Source organism: Hemitrygon akajei, chromosome 30, assembly GCF_048418815.1.
Source record: "Hemitrygon akajei chromosome 30, sHemAka1.3, whole genome shotgun sequence".
NCBI classification, from domain to species: Eukaryota; Metazoa; Chordata; class Chondrichthyes; order Myliobatiformes; family Dasyatidae; genus Hemitrygon; species Hemitrygon akajei.
The window spans coordinates 32,804,282-32,821,303 of record NC_133153.1 but is presented as its reverse complement, the minus strand read 5'-3'; the positions used below and the strand labels follow the sequence as shown (position 1 = coordinate 32,821,303).

Genomic DNA, 17,022 nt, shown 5'->3' with positions numbered 1-17,022 from the left:
ACAATTAAAACATTTAGAGGACCTTTAAAAAGACATATGTATAGGAATGGTTTCAAACAATATGGGTCAAACACAGGCAGATCAGACCAGATTAGGGAGTCATCTTGGCATGGATGAGTTGGACCAAAGGGCCTGTTTCCACGCTTCTGTGACTCTGTGACTAAATATAAAATACCTCTCACGAGCAACAGCATCAAGCACATTTACATGATGATTTATGATGAATCATCTTTAGGACTGAATGAACAGTGTTAACTCTTCCATTGTATTTTCACAGCGTGATTATTACAATGAGTTAATTGTAAACATTTGGAATTAGTTATGCAGTTTCTGAATAAGCTACCTGATGAGTTAGAAAAATACAAAAGTTTCTTTCTAAGGCCAAATCAAGCTGTAAATTATCCTGTGATTGGGTTAGGGTTAAACCGGGGTTGTTGGGGGTTACTGGGCACTGTGGCTCGAAAGGCCTGAAAGGCCTATTCTACTGTTACGAACCCTGTAACTGGATATCTTACCAGCAAAGATAGGAGTATCCGTTGAAGTCTGATGATACTATTTTTAACAGTATTTATTAGTAAAACTACACAAAAATAATATCAATGCAAATATACAGATAATATGCGTCATCAATACTAAACCTAAAAGTGCGGGTATAATAATAATCAATAAGAAATAAGCTCTATCGTTGTCTAGGGGATAATGTATTGTCTGATGGAAATATAAAGTTCAGTTCAGTTCATGCAGGCTGCGGTAGTTGCTGATCACTGTGTTGCAATTGTTGGAGAGAGAGAGAGTAACAGCTATTGACTTGCCGACTTTCCTTTTATGATTTTGATCCATCGTCGTTGTGGCCATTCACGTATAATCCCTCCGTCCTTTAGCTAGACCGTTCCATGGATGACTCGTCACCCAGGCAAGGGTGGGCACACACACAAGCCCCCACCGGTCTCGTAGCGTCTCTCCTGGTGCGTCTGAGGGGTGTTCCCCAGACCCTACTTTTATCCCCGCTCACGGGGTCTCAGGTGTCAATCAGGTTGGGATGATGCAATCCCTCAACCAGACCACTCTGGTTGCCCCCTGAGGGGTTTCAATAAATAGAACAGTACTCAATACACAATTCCTTCTCCAAGAGACAATAGCAGTAATCAGTGGTTCCGTTCCGCTTTTGTTAGGAGGAGACATTCCACCTTTGTGTATCCCTGCGTTGTCTCTCTCTCATTACTGACATGAGCTGTTTATCTCTCTCATTTCCTGGGTATCAGACCCGAAATAATAGCGATTTTGTGATTCTCAAAAAGGGGGGGGCGACTTTGCACCCTTCTGCCCATCAGAGTTGCTCCTCATTCATAACACTACACTGTATCTCTAAATAAATAGATGGATTTCAAAAATTTGTTTTTAGAGATATAACCCTAGCCTAATCACAGGATAATTTACAATGACCAATTGCGGGATGGTGAAGCCAAACTTGCATTTCTGGCACAATTTCTCTTCAAAAGTCTTTTGTCAAAAATGTTGGCACAGTGTTTAGTGGTGCTGCCTTACTCTACCAGTGATCTGAGGTTGATATGGACCTCAGGTGTTTTCTGCATGCAGCTTGCATATTCTCTCCAGCTCTGCATGGGTTTCTTCCCACACCCCGAAAATCTGCTAGTAGGTTAGTTGGCTTCTGTAAATTACCACTTATTGTAGAATAAGGGCAAAAACAATCAATGAGGAGTTGATGGGCCTGTATGAGAGATTAAGATGCAGAGCTATGAGGAAGTTAGGAGAGGAGGAACAGGACCTATAAAATAAAAGATGAAAAAGGCAAATCAAGTTTATTGTCATTTAACTATATATATGTACACTGTCAAACAAGACATTTCTCTGGACCAGGGTGTAAAGCACAGTAGTACACTTGGATCACAGTAACTTAGGAACATGAGAGTAAAATCTACAAATGAATTTTGCATAAATAAAGTAATGTGCATAAATTAATATTGTATGCTACAGAACAAATTAGCTGGTGACACTTTGAATGTGATGTGGCAGAGAGTTCAGATAAAGATGTAAAGATAATGATTAGCTTTGTTTGTCACATGTACATCGAAACATATGGGTGACGCACATCAAATCAACAAGGATTGTGCTGGGCAGCCCACAAGTGTTGCAACGGTACTAGTGCCAACATAGTATGCCCATAACTTACTAACCCGAACCATTTGTCTTTGGATATGGGAGGAAGCCAGAGCACCCAGTGAAAACCAATGCAGGCAAGGTATGAACGTACAAACTCCTTACAGACATTGCCCAGAATTAAATGCCGATCTGAAAACGAAAGCACTGCGCTAACTGCTATGCTGTTGTGTCACCCTCCTGAGAGTCATCATGTACCTGCTGATGTCCTTTTTCTACCATTATAAAATATCATTGTGCTTTAAGAAGGAATTGAGGACTTTTAAGAAGGTTTTTGAAGAATTAAACTGTGGCTGACGTGGGATCAAAATTATGAAATGTAGAGGGTTTCAAACATATAAGTCAAAATGGATTAAATCATATTCCAAAGAGAAGAGGAAACTAACAGGTTTTTAATACAACACACCCAAAATGCTAGAGGAACTTAACGTGCCAGGCAGCTTATATGGAAAAGAATACAGTCGATGTTTCAGGTCAAGCCCTTTCAATGGATTTTTAAGACTGTGGATTTTCATGAATGGCTGGATACGTATTATCTTCCTGAGGTGGAATAACTAATCATGAAAGTAATTAGAATATTTGAAACTTTATTAGCCGCAATGACAACTAAAGATCACTCTCCTTCAATCGTAACTCAATATTTTGATTTATTATGTCTTGAATAGGATAATAATCTGTAGGTTAATGCTTGTATGCTGGATGGTGGGAAGGGAGATCTGGAGTTAAGGTGAATGGATCTGCTGAATTCGCAATAAGTTGCCATGTTCCAGCACTTTGAGTTTGGGAGGTACCAGAATAATCTGTCATCTTACAATCTTTTATACTGTAGGTATATTTTGTCAAAAAGTGCTGTTCCCTAAGATTTGAGAACAGTCTTGGAATCTTTGCCAGTCTTGATCAATCTTGGCATCTTAAAGAGTTTGTGCAAAGTGTGCAATGGCCGATCACTTACAGACTATTGCCTTCAATGGAAAAGGTCACATTCAGATTGCATAATATCATGTCAATCCACTACCACGTTGATCAAAAATAAAATATATAAATGAGGAAGCATTTTGACACTCAATCCATGTTTAGCTCTCATATTGACGTAACACAAGATTCATGTATCCATGTAGGGAAACTGGCAGGGGAGGAGAAAGGACAAAATGAAGTGTGGGCTGACATAAATAGCACCATACAAATTTGTCAATTTATTGAGATCAAAGCACTATGTGGGAGAAAAATTACTCAGCATTTCGAAAGTATTTCTACAAAACTTCCAAGAGAAATTACTAAAAATTCTCTATTTATACATTTCTTTTTAAATTTTTCACTTATTGAGAGCAAAGAGTTTGCGACATTAAAATATTTCTATATTTCTAACATGCTGTTACTTTTTCAGCAATTCAAAGCTGCTGGAACAAAGTGAGCTGGACACTTCCATTATCTTGAGTGTTAGCTTCCATATTGTTAGTGAAATTGAGGGCCGACTAACCCATTGGAAACTGCAGAGGGTGGCAGGAGACATCCCTGCCACTGCTTCACCACCAGGAGATGTAACAAGGCTAAGGGAGATGTGTGGTGGTCCCTGGCTGATGATCCTGCAGCCAACCTGAGAGCACTGTTGGAGGTGTGGTGGGCAGATTAGTATAAACACACAAATGCACAACTATCTACCAAGCATGAGCTTTGCTAGTAAGTGATATGTCACAAAGTTGAAATAGGAAAATTGAGGATTTAAATACTATTCCAAAATGTAAGCATGTAATCCAAGATGATTATGTACTGCAGTACAAAATGCTAAATTGCACATGTTCAGAAGGGATGTTGAATTCTGGTCCAATTAAATTTAAAATATTCCATAGAAATACCTAAAGAAAATTTACCAAATCTATTGGACAACATTTGTTTCTCAGCCAACTGTTCAAAGTAAATTTATTATCAAAGAACATGTATGTCACCATAAAGAATGTTAAGATTAATTTTCTTGAGGGCACATTCAATTAATCCATTTTAAAATAACAACTGTAATAGAATCAATGAAAGACTGCACCTACTCAAGCATTCAACCAGTGTGCAAGTGACAACAAACTGTGCCAATCCAACAAGAAAGAAATAATTATATCAAATAAATAAATAATAAATATCAAAAACATGAGATGAAGAGTCCTTGAAAGTGAGTTCATAGGTTGTGGGAACATTTCAATGCTGGGGCAAATGTAGTTGAGTGAAGTTATCTCCTTTGGTTAAAGAGCTTGATGGTTGAGAGGTAATAACTGGTCCTGAAACTGGTGATGTGAATCCTGAAGCTCCTGCACCTTCTTTCTGTTGGCAGCAGTGAGAAGATGGCAGGAACAGGGCGACGGAGGACATTGATGATGGATTTCTTGTGACAACACCTTGTGTAGATGTGCTAAAACCACCGAGGCAGAGGTTAACGGGTGTTATTCATGTAGGGAAATTTTTTTGATGTACTGGATAACATATGGCACTGCTAATACTAATGATATTACAACAATTTATGGTGCAAGTATTGGAAGATGTCGACAGTGAGCAGAAAAATCTAATTAACATTCTTTCCACAAAACCTACCACTGGTGTAATTTCTGATTTAATATTGCTTTTCCATTATGCACACTTCAAAATCATAAATCAAACTGGATAGAAGTTAGGTGCTTAAGCCAAAGTTCAGATGTTGCTGAGAGATGGATCATATTAATCCATTGTTTCTGTTTCTTCGCATTCAATAATAAATCTATGTTAATCAATTCCATGTGGAATAGACTCATACCAACATGAGGTCTCTGGATTAAACCTTAATCTGATCTTTTCATAGATATGAGTGTATGAATTCTCATTTACAATACTGAAGTAAATGTAATATCTACAACTGCAATATCTGAAACCAGAATGGAAATCTAACCTGGAACTGTTTGTTTTGTATTATTCAGTTCTGATTATCTTTAAAGTTGAAAAAAATCCAGGGATAATGAATATCATGCATTACTGCATCATGTAGTGTGAAGCAACTGTAAAGAAACTATTTCTTCCAAGTGTTGCAGTTATGGCATATTTACTCTTTCTTCAGAGCAGTAAAAGTCCCATTGAATAATAATATGAGTCCATTGGTATCCATTGAGGAAAGGTTAGATCTTCACTTGCCTCATCATGGAGATGATCCCACTGAATTGGACTCACTTTCGAGGATTCTTCATTTCATTTTCTTGATATTTATTGCTTATTCATTTATTATTATTATTATTTCTTCTCTCTGTCTTTTTGTGTATTCTCAGTTTGTTTTGTTTTGCACATTGTTTCTTGTCTGCACTGTTGTGTGTGGTCTTTCATTGACTTATTGTGTTTTATTTACTGTGATTGTCCACAAGGAAATGAATCTTAGGGTTGTATATGGTGACATTTATGTTTGTTGATAATAAATTTGCTTTGAACTTTGGGTTAAGTATTAGCTTCTGATTTACATTCACTGGTCACTTTATTAGGTATGTCCTACCACAACCATTTCTGCATGCTTTTATGCATTGAGTTGCTGACACATGATTGGCTGATTTATTAGGTACCTCCAATATCAAGCGACTGCTGAGTGAATGTCCATACCTTTAACCGATCCATTTCAAGGTTAGACATGTGGTACATTCAAAGATGTTCTGCTGCACACCATTGTTATAACATGTAGTAATTTAAGTTACTGCCGCCTTCCTGTCAGCTTGAACCAATCTAGCTATTCTCTTGTGAGTTATCTCATTAACAAGGTGCTTTTACCCTAGAACTACTGCTCACTGGACGTTTATTTTGATTTTTGCACTATTCTGTGTAAACTCTAGTGCAGTGGTTCCCAACCTTTTTTTGGCCATGCCCCACCTAATCACCTCTAAAATCCTGATGCCCCCTGTGGTGATATATAATTCTTATTATTCAAAAAGTGAACTCCTATTCACCTGGAGGAAGCCTAAAAGACCATTAACTTGGTTTAAACAAGCTTCCAAAGAACATGGCATTCATGAAAGAGAAAAATAAAAGAACCAAAGGACTGTTAAAGTTCTGAGGAAGAAATTACTAAGAAATTGTAAAAAAAAAGAACATTAAGTGATATTAAAATAATAATAATAAATAAATAAAACAATGCCGATTCGTTTCTACAGCATACAAAGACAGATACACCGTTTAAAAGAGATGACGCAATGTACACACCTTCACACCACCAAGAACCGAAAGCTACTGCAAAAAGCAGCATTGGCGCGACCTCGTACGAGTTTCTTACGCGTTTGGACTTGTTCATTCATTCCTTCCTACATCAGTCAATTCATTAATTTAATTATGAAAGCCATTTGATGGTTGTAATGAAGGTGATACACTATATATACAGTACATATGCAATTACACATGTACATACACACAAGTATTTTTATGTATGTATACTGTATATACACATATGTATTAACTCGCACACACACTCATACTCACACAGACTTACTAGAAAAAATTCACTGTTAATAACTCATTCTCGAATTGCCCCCCTTAAAAATCAAATTATCCCCCTGTGGGGCATACGCCCCACTTTGGGAACCACTGCTCTAGAGACTGTTGCATGTGAAAATCCTAGGAGATTAGCAGTTTCTGAGATACTGAAACAACCCTAATTGGCAAGATCTATCATTCTCCTTTCTGATGTTTGGTCTGATCAACAGCTGAATCTCTTGAGCATGTATGCATGCTTTTATGTATTGAGTTGCTGCCACATGATTGGCTAATTTGATATTTGCAATATTGAGCAGGTGTTCAGGTATCTAATACAATGACCACAGATTGTATAGTGTGGAAAACTGCACCTCTGACAATGTATTGTTCAGTTTGCTCTGTTGTATATGAATATATTTTATTAGCTTCTAACTTTTTTCTCCATGAATATTTTTCCTTATTTAGGCAAAGGTGAGATTTGGCTAGAGGTGTATCGACTGATGAAAGACAATTGGATTCAGGAGATAGACCAGTTTCTAAAGCTTGTGGAACTTAATGAACAAACTGAGGTAAGTGATCAGTGACTAAAGCACACTGTAGTTTATGCTTTAGGGTGCTTATTAATAGAAGCCTAAGCACAATGTCATTTATGTGCTAGAATTATATGACATGTTCATTAATATTCATAAGGAAAAGATATGTTAGCATTTAGAGTTCAAGCTTGAAACTGGAATTCATCCCTTTTGGTGAGTTGAACAGATGTTGTACATAACACTAGTCATCTAATAGGCTGACCTGTAAGTGAAACTTGTATATTCTAATTTAAAAATGGCTAATGTTGCTTCTATCCCAATTCTTGTGAGAAAATGCCCTGCATAATTGTTGATGGCAGATTCCTGCAGAGGTTGCAGCTGATGAGCCCGTATGGGTATGCAGTCTAAGAAGGGTGCCAGACTGTAAGAATTTTGCCCCACGGCAGTTGTGGAGCAGTTGCAGAAATGCCTGCCCCACGGGAACATCAGGGACTCATATTTCCAAGGTGATACACTACACAGATTGAGTCCCATGCCCTGCAGGTCAAGATTGCAATATGCATATCTGCAGAGAATTACGTGGATCAGTTGTTATAACTTATGTGCCACTTTATAATGTAATGCTATTAAAATTGATTGATAGAAACATCTAGAGGCTGACAGTGGCAGAGAACTATGCATAGATGGAATAGTGTGAATGCTCCATTCATGTCTCCTTGCTAATCTATTGCAGAGCTTAATCTTTTTCATTATAAGAAATGCAGGTCATGGGTTATAATATTGACATTCAGCTTCTATCGATAAATGCAGAAATGGGCTCTGTGTATTGAAATGAGACTTTTAGATATACAGTACCATGCAAAAGCCTAGCTGTGTATGTATATAGCTAGGGTGCCTAAGCGTTTCACACAGTACTGTATTTGTCAACGTGGAGCAGAGGGCGAAATTTATAAATCTGGCGGGAGCAAAGGATGTTGGACTTGGTGAGGGGGGAGTGCCGGGGGGAGGGGGATGGGACAAGTGGCAGAGAAGGAGTGCCAGGTTGGAGGATGGTGTGGGTGCAGACACACCCAGCCCTGAGATACCAGGCAAGGTCATTTGATTTCAAACAACTGGTTTATTGATCATAACAGAATGTCTTTTTGGTACTTCCCACTCCCTCCCCTCTCCCTTACCCTTTTCCCAACCATGATTCTCCTTTCCCTGCCTACTTGCCACTCTCAGTCCTCAATAGAGACCCATATCAAAGCGGATGAGCTCAGAGCAAGGATCATGTGAACAAAGCGGATGAGCTTAGAGCGAGGATCAGTATTTGGAGTTATGATGTGGTGACCATCACAGAGACTTGGATGGCTCAGGGACAGGAATGGTTACTTCAAGTGCTGGGTTTTAGATCTTTCAGAAAGGACAGGGAGGGAGGCAAAAGAGGTGGGGGTGTGGCACTGTTGATCAGAGATAGTGTCCCGGCTGTAGAAAAGCTGGATGCCATGGAGGGATTGTCTACGGAGTCTCTGTGGGTAGAGGTTAGGGACAGGGAGGGTTCAATAACTTTACTGGGTGTTTTTTATAGGCCGCCCAATAGTAACAGGGATATCAAAGAGCAGATATGGAAACAGAGCCTGGAAAGGCGTGATAATAACAGAATTGTCGTGATGGGAGATTTTAATTTCCCAAATATCGATTGGAATCTCCCTAGAGCAAGGGGTTTAGATGAGGTGGAGTTTGTTAGGTGTGTTCAGGAAGGTTTCTTGACACAGTATCTAGATAAGCCTACAAGAGGAGAGGCTGTACTTGATTTGGTATTGGGAAATGAACCTGGTCAGGTGTCAGATCTGTACTTGATTTGGTATTGGGAAATGAACCTGGTCAGGTGTCAGATCTGTACTTGATTTGGTATTGGGAAATGAACCTGGTCAGGTGTCAGATCTCTCAGTGGGAGAGCATTTTGGAGTTAGTGATCATAATTCTATCTCCTTTACAATAGCATTGGAGAGACTGGAACAGACAAGTTAGAAAAGCGTTTAAACAAGTAAGTGGAATTATGAGGCTATTAGGCAGGAAATTGGAAGCTTAAATTGGTGTTACGTACCCCGTAACTGGGTCACTTACCAGCAAAGATAGAGAGGTCTGTTGAAGTCTGATGGTACTATTTTCAACAGTATTTATTGATAAAAATACACAAAATAATATCCATGCAAGCATACAGATAATATACTTCGTCAATACTAAATCTAAAAGCGCGGGTATAATAATAATCAATAAGAAATAGCTCTATCGTTGTCTAGGGGATAATGTATTGTCCGATGGAAATATATAAGTCATTTTTAGTTCAGCCAAGCTGTAGGCTGCAGCCTTGTTGGTTGGAGAGAAAGACGGGTTAAAAACTTGCCCATTCCTTTTATGATGTCAATCCTTTGAGAGTCGTTGGGAGTTGATTTCCCCGTTGTTAGCTAAAAACTGTTCTTCCATGGTAAAGGCCACCGATTCCGGGGCAAATGGAAACAGACGCACGTGACCTTCCCACCTGGCTTTCGCTATTACGGGATCGCTAGCGTTTCTTCTGGTGCGTCTGAAGGGGCTGTTCCTCAGACCCTCTTTTATCCTGACTCACAGGGTCTCAGATGTCAATCAGGGTGGGATGATGCAATCCCTCTACCAACCCCCCCTTCGGTTCATTGCCTGGGGCTTTGAGGCATCGTACAGGATTCAATACGCAAGTCCGTCTCCAAGAGACAATAGCCGGTATCAATGGGTCCGCCTTTTGGAGGCCAGGACACATTCCAACTCTTTGTGGATTCTGCAAGTCTTTCTCTCATTTCCTGGGTCTCCTGAACTGACTTAACAGTGATCTTGCGATTCTCACAAAGGAGGGGGCTTCCCCGCACCCTTCGGCCCCTCAGAGCTGTGGCACATTCGTAACATTGGAAACAGATGTTCTCAGAGAAAAGTACAGAAGAAATGTGGCAAATGTTCAGGGGATATTTATGTGGAGTTCTGCATAGGTTTGTTCCAATGAGACAGGGAAGTTATGGTAGGGTACAGGAACCGTGGTGTACAAAGGCTGTAATAAATCTAGTCAAGAAAAAAAGAAAAATTTACAAAAGGTTCAGAGATCTAGGTAATGTTAGAGATCTAGAAGATTATAAGGCTAACAGGAAGGAGCTTAAGAAGGAAATTAGGAGAGCCAGAAGGGGTCATGAGAAGGCCTTGGTGGGCAGGATTAAGGAAAACCCCAAGGCATTCTACAAGTATATGAAGAGCAAGAGGATAAGACATGAAAGAATAGGACCTATCAAGTGTGACAGTGGGGAAGTGTGTATGGAACCGGAGGAAATAGCAGAGGTACTTAATGAATACTTTACTTCAGTATTCACTATGGAAAAGGATCTTAGTGATTGTAGTGATGACTTGCAGCAGACTGAAAAGCTTGAGCATGTAGATATTAAGAAAGAGGATGTGCTGGAGCTTTTGGAAAGCATCAAGTTGGATAAGTCGCCGGGCCCGGATGAGATGTACTCCAGGCTACCGTGGGAGGTGAGGGAGGAGATTGCTGAGCCTCTGGTGATCATCAATAGGGTCGGGAGAGGTTCCAGAGGATTGGAGGGTTGCGAATATTGTAACTTTATTCAAGAAAGGGAGTAGAGATAGACCAGGAAATTATAGACCAGTGGGACTTACCTCAGTGGTTGGTGAGTTAATGGAGAAGATCCTGAGAGGCAGGATTTATGAACATTTGGAGAGGTATAATATGATTAGGAATAGTCAGCATGGCTTTGTCAAGGGCAGGTCATACCTTACGAGCCTGATTGATTTTTTTGAGGATGTGACTAAACACATGATGAAGGAAGAGCCATAGATGTAGTGTATATGGATTTCAGCAAGGCATTTGATAAGGTACCCCATGCAAGGCTTATTGAGGAAATAAGGAGGCATGGGATCCAAGGGGACATTGCTTTGTGAATCCAGAGCTGGCTTCCCCATAGAAGGCAAAGAGTTGTTGTAGACGGGTCATAATCTGCATGGAGGTCAGTCATCAGTGGAGTGCCCCAGGGATCTGTTCTGGGATCCTTAATTTTTGTGATTTTTATAAATGACCTGGATGAGGAAGTGGAGGGATGAGTTAGTAAGTTTGTTGATGACACAAAGGTTGGAGGTGTTGTGGATAGTGTGGAGGGCTGTCAGAGATTACAGCGGGACATTGATAGGATGCAAAACTGGACTGAGAAGTGGCAGATGGAGTTCAACCCAGATAAGTGTGAAGTGGTTCATTTTGGTAGGTCAAATATGATGGCAGAATATAGTATTAATAGTAAGACTCTTGGCAGCGTGGAGGATCAGAGGGATCTTGGGGTCCGAGTCCATAGGTCGCGCAAGGCTGCTGCGCAGGTTGACCCTGTGGTTAAGAAGGTGTAAGGTGTATGGTGTATTGGCCTTCATCAATCATGGAATTGAATTTAGGAGCCAAGAGATAATGTTGCAGCTATATAGGACCCTGGCCAGACCCCACTTGCAGTACTGTGTTTAGTTCTGGTCACCTCACTTACATTCCCAATTAACTACTTTTCCTATAGGTCCTGATAAAAATTTACTGGATGATCTTTTAAATTTAAAACCTTTTGTTAATGGTTCTATTACCGGTATCTATAGCTTGTGATTGATTCTAGACAAGACTTTTTAGATAAAATAAAAAAAGCTTGGGATGACCTAAATTGTCAGATTTCTGATGAAAGATGGAATAAAATTCTTAAATGGGTTAATAAATCATCTTTCTGTGCTCGTCATTCTCTTCTACAATTTAAAGTGGTTCATAGAGCTTACATTTCTAAACAGAAGCTGTCCAGTTTTTATCCGAACGTTTCTCCACTTTGTAATAAATGCAACTCTGCTGATGCCTCTTTAATTCATATGTTTTGGTTTTGCCCTAAAATTGAAAAGTTTTGGCGGGAAGTATTCCATACCTTCTCACAACTTTTTAGGGTCCAATTTGATCCAAATCCCTTTACTGCCTTGTTTGGTATTATTGCAAATGAAGATATAACTTTAAATACTCCTAACCTACAGGTTTTAGTTTTTACCTCTCTTTTAGCAGGAGAGCAATCTTGCTTAAATGGAAGGAGTCTACCCCTCCTACACATCTTCAATGGCTACGCGATATTGTGTCTTATTTAAATTTAGAGAAGATCCGCTGCTCAGTCTTAAATTCGAAACAATCTTTTTATGATATCTGGGGACCTTTTCTAAATTACTTTTCCAATTTATAAAGTTTAACAGTGCACAGACTTTTATGTATATTTCTATCTTCTCTTCTTAAGCAAATGTTTTTTTTCTAATTATCCATTATCATCCATCAGCTTTTTTCTTTGGTAGTTGGTGGGGGTTGACTTTTTTTATATTAAAAATTTATTTTATGATGTATGACCTATCTTTAAATTTTTGATTATGGAGTGGTATACCTTTATGTGAATTGCTATAACATTTTGATCAATTTTATTACAATATATGAATGTACACAATTTATGTTGAGATGTATCTATGTGTTGAACTCTGTTAATCTTGTTTTTTCTTCTGAATAAAAATACTGTAAAAAGAAAGAAAAGACTCTGTGGTTAAGAAGGCGTATGGTGTATTGGCCTTCATCAATCATGGAATTGAATTTAGGAGCCAAGAGATAATGTTGCAGCTGTATAGGACCCTGGTCAGACCCCACTTGGAGTACTGTGCTCAGTTCTGGTCGCCTCACTACAAGAAGGATGTGGAAGCCATAGAAAGGGTGCAGAGGAGATTTACACGGATGTTGCCTGGACTGGGGAGCATGCCTTACGAGAACATGTTGAGTAAACTTGGCCTTTTCTCCTTGAAGCAATGGAGGATGAGGGGTGACCTGATAGGGGTGTATAAAATGATGAGAGGCATTGATCATGTGGATAATCGGAGGCTTTTTCCCTGGGCTGAAATGGTTGCCACAAGAGAACACAGGTTTAAGGTGCTGGGGAGTAGTTACAGAGGAGATGTCAGGGTAAGTTTTGTACTCAGAGAGTGGTGAGTGCGTGGAACGGGCTGCTGGCAACAGTGGTGGAGGCGGATATGATAGGGTCTTTTAAGAGACTTTTGGATAGGTACATGGAGCTTAGAAAAATAGAGGGCTATGGGTAAGCCTAGTAATTTCTAAGGTTGGGACATGTTTGGTACATCTTTGTTGCTGTAGGTTTTCTATGTTTCTATATCAGAATCAGGTTTATCATCACTCACTTATGTAATGTAATTTGTTTTTTTTTGCAGCAGTACAGTGCAATACATAAAATTACTGCAGTATTGTGCAAAAGTCTGAAGTAGCAATTCTCCATGAGTTCTTGTTTAGTGTAAGCCCCAATATTACATTTGATTTTCCACTTCCCCATGCACAAATAAAGAACTATCTACCTCACTCTTGGTTTTTTCATGTTGTTTGCATTGATTTCAGAGATTTTGTATATTATTAAAAAGAGCTGCTTCAATATCTTTATTGCTGCTAACTAAAACTAGCCAAAAGATTCAAATTTGAAAACTTTCTATATCTATGACTTAGTGTAATAGCCACCTATAACTTAATCAGCATTTAATTGTCATTTCAGGAAAAAAATGTTTTTGCAACTAAGTAGGACTTAAACTAAGAGATTGAGGCTTCTTGATATCCTTTACAGCTGCTTAAGTTCTTTTTACGATATAGGTACATGTAATGTTGAAAACAATGTAATCAATGTGCATTGAGCAAGATTCCATTTATCTGTTTATTAATTATCATTTTTTAGCATTATCAATTATGGGGTAAGTGCTCAGAGGGTCAAAGATTATTCTTCAGAATATAATTATAATAGTTTTTATGTTCGCTTCCACTTCAGTTTAATGCCTTATTGAAAAGAAGGCAAATTGGAATCAGTGACACTTGGTACAGTGCTGAAATGTCAGCCTAGATTAGGGGTTCCCAAGCTGTTTTTATGCCATGGCCCCCTACCATTAACTGAGGGGTCCATGGATCCTAGATTGGGAACCTCTGGCCTAGATGTGTGCTAAAATCTCCATAATGGGACAACACCATAACCTTTTCACTCAAAAGACAAAGTGTAATTCTTGGGCCACATTTGAGGCTATTCAAGAGCAGAATGCACTTCATAGTTTTATAAAGTGAAATAAATTTAGAAAGTACTTGTTAGAAGGATATGGTCAAAATATTGGAAGTAAAATGTTAGAGCTGTAACTGCACAGAGAGTTAATCAACAATTTAAAAATGAAAATAAGGATTTATGTATAGGGTGAACAGCTAATTTGTCAGGCAAATGCCCAGCTATGTGCATGAGAGAGCACATAGATAAGAACTCAACTGGTGAGGTAAGGAACGAAATACAGAGGTACAAAAAATCCTTGGCAGTGAATCACAGGATGTGAGATGAAAGCATCCTGAAGGTTGATCAAAGCTTCAAGATTGTAAATCATTTGTAAAATAAAGTATGTTTGAGGAATGAATATGTGCGTTCAGAGTCCAGTTAGTTGGCAATGACAGCATCAAGCAATCAAATTTGGCCCATGTTATCCTTCAGGATAATTTTACTAGATGAGTGGCACATTTCAGAATTCCTTCAAAAATCAATTATTCTGCTTTGCCATGAATAATTACATATAATATGAAATGTGTAGGAAAGTAATTGTTAGAAAGATACAGAGAAAGTATTGAAAGTAAAATATTAGAGCTGTAACTACACAGGAAGTAAGATGTTAATAGTTCAGAAAATATCGTTATTCAGAGCGTTGGTGGGAGGACAATCGGTATAATTTTACTGAGCTTGTAAAGTGTGCAGTTAATCATTGCACATTGAGATTGTTTCCCTGATGCAGGGGGCTTAGAACATATATATGAATGTCAAGAGGTGTCTTGCTTATTTTTCTCATTTCAACTCCCACTCTGCTGATTAATGTGCAAAAATGGTAGCTAACTTCTCAAATGATTGTCCCCATAGAAATGACAGTTCACAGCTAAAGATAATTTATAGAGTTTCAAAATGAGGGGGGAAATCATTTCTGATAATTATTGGTTATATTGGATAATTATAGGTTTTATATTAATTATAAAACTTATCAAATAAAATGTAGTATCAAAATCTCTCAATTTACGCCACGGGTTGCTAGCATGTATACAGCACATTAGTGAGAAATCCTTCTGCCTACTGCTTTACCTTGTTTTCTGAAAGCAGAAAATTCTAACCTATTTAAAATTCATGAACTGTTAAAATTCAAACATCAATATTTCAGGGTCAGAAGTAGCATGTCAAAAAGTGACCTACTATAATAAATACAATTTGGAATTTTTAATGTCTTAAATATTATATTCTGTCAGTTAGTGTGAACAACCCTGGATGTGGATCCAAAAATATACTGAGGGAGAACAGAAAAACTTACACATTAGGATTTATCATTGATTTCCCATAGCCAGGGAAACACCTTGCCAGTATCTACCCTGTTGAGTACTCTTAGTATTGTGTACTGTATGTCTCAATGAGGTCACCTCTGTTTTTACCAAACTCTAATAAATGTGTGGCCCATTTAATTTCTTCTCATATGACAGTCTTGCCAGCATGATATTGGCAGCTGATCAATGCTGAATCCATAATAAAAGATAAGAAATAAGGAAACTAAGAAAATAATAATATGATTAAGCAATTATGTCAGCTTGGATTTGTGAATGGAAATCATGTTTGAATAATCTATTGGAATTCTTTGAAGATGGATCTAGTAGTGTTATTGAAGGGAACCAGTGAGTATGTGATACTTGGAGATTCAGAAAGGTTTTAAAAACAAACCCATGCAAGAGATTGGTGAATGAAGTTAAGCATTTTGGAGGTAATAATTCTTGTGCAGATTAGGTGCGGTGCAGAAAACAAAGAGTCGAAATATACGGTCCTTACAACACATTTTACTATGTGTTTTCATGTACACGTGGTAAGTAAATCTGAATGTGTATGTTGACAATTGACTGAAGGCACAATCTATAACATTTCCAAGTTCCTGACAATACTGATCTAAGTGGGAATATGAATAGTAATGAGACTGCAATATATACAGTACTGTGCGGAAGTTTTAGGCACAAGACCTTTGCACAGTACTGTAATAATTTTATGTATTGCATTGTACTGCTGCTGCAAAAAAAACAAATTTCATGACATATGTGAATGATGATAAATCTGATATGGGTTTTTATTGTAGACTGAGAGTGGGAAGGAGGCAGGGAAAGGAGAATCGTGGTTGAGAAAAGAGAAGGGGTGGTGGTGGTAGCAGGATGCACCAGAGAGACATTATATGATGATCAATAAATCAATTGTTTGGAATCAATGACCCTTGTCTGGTGTCTCAGGGTTGGGTATATTTACACCTGTGCCTCTCCCTGCCCCTGGCATTCCTCTGCAAGCTGTCCCACACCCCTCCGGTGGCACTCCATCCTCGCCATTCCCAACATCCTCCACTCCCTCCAGATTTACAAACTCACACTCCACAACAGTCGACAAATACAGTACTATGCAAAAATCTTAGGCACCCTATCTGTAAATGTATGTGCCTACGACTTGCACAGTACTGTAGAAGCTAAGTGAGTAGTTAACATAATAGAAAATGGAATGCAATGTGTCTCTCCTTATCTCTCTGGTAATTTAAGTGTCTGTCAATCTCCAGATTGACCCTGCCACTTCAAGAGAAGAAATTCCTCCTCATTTCTGTGTCCCCTTAATCTGAAAATAAGCTTCCTTGTTCTAGGTCCCTCATTAGAGGAAACCGTCTTCTCAGCACCCATGCTGTCAGTCGTGGAAATTTTATATGTTTCAATGAAGAG

General features: G+C 38.6%; 1 protein-coding gene across 2 annotated transcripts in view; it reads left to right on the top strand.

Moving 5' to 3' along the window:
• wdr93 (WD repeat domain 93) overlaps positions 1 to 17,022 on the top strand; it is a 66,148-nt gene that overhangs the window by 13,366 nt on the left and 35,760 nt on the right. For both annotated transcript variants that reach the window (XM_073032559.1, XM_073032560.1), the window contains exon 6: positions 7,102 to 7,205. In XM_073032559.1, coding sequence (XP_072888660.1) covers positions 7,102 to 7,205 — 104 coding nt within the window. The remainder of the gene's footprint in view (positions 1 to 7,101; positions 7,206 to 17,022) is intronic.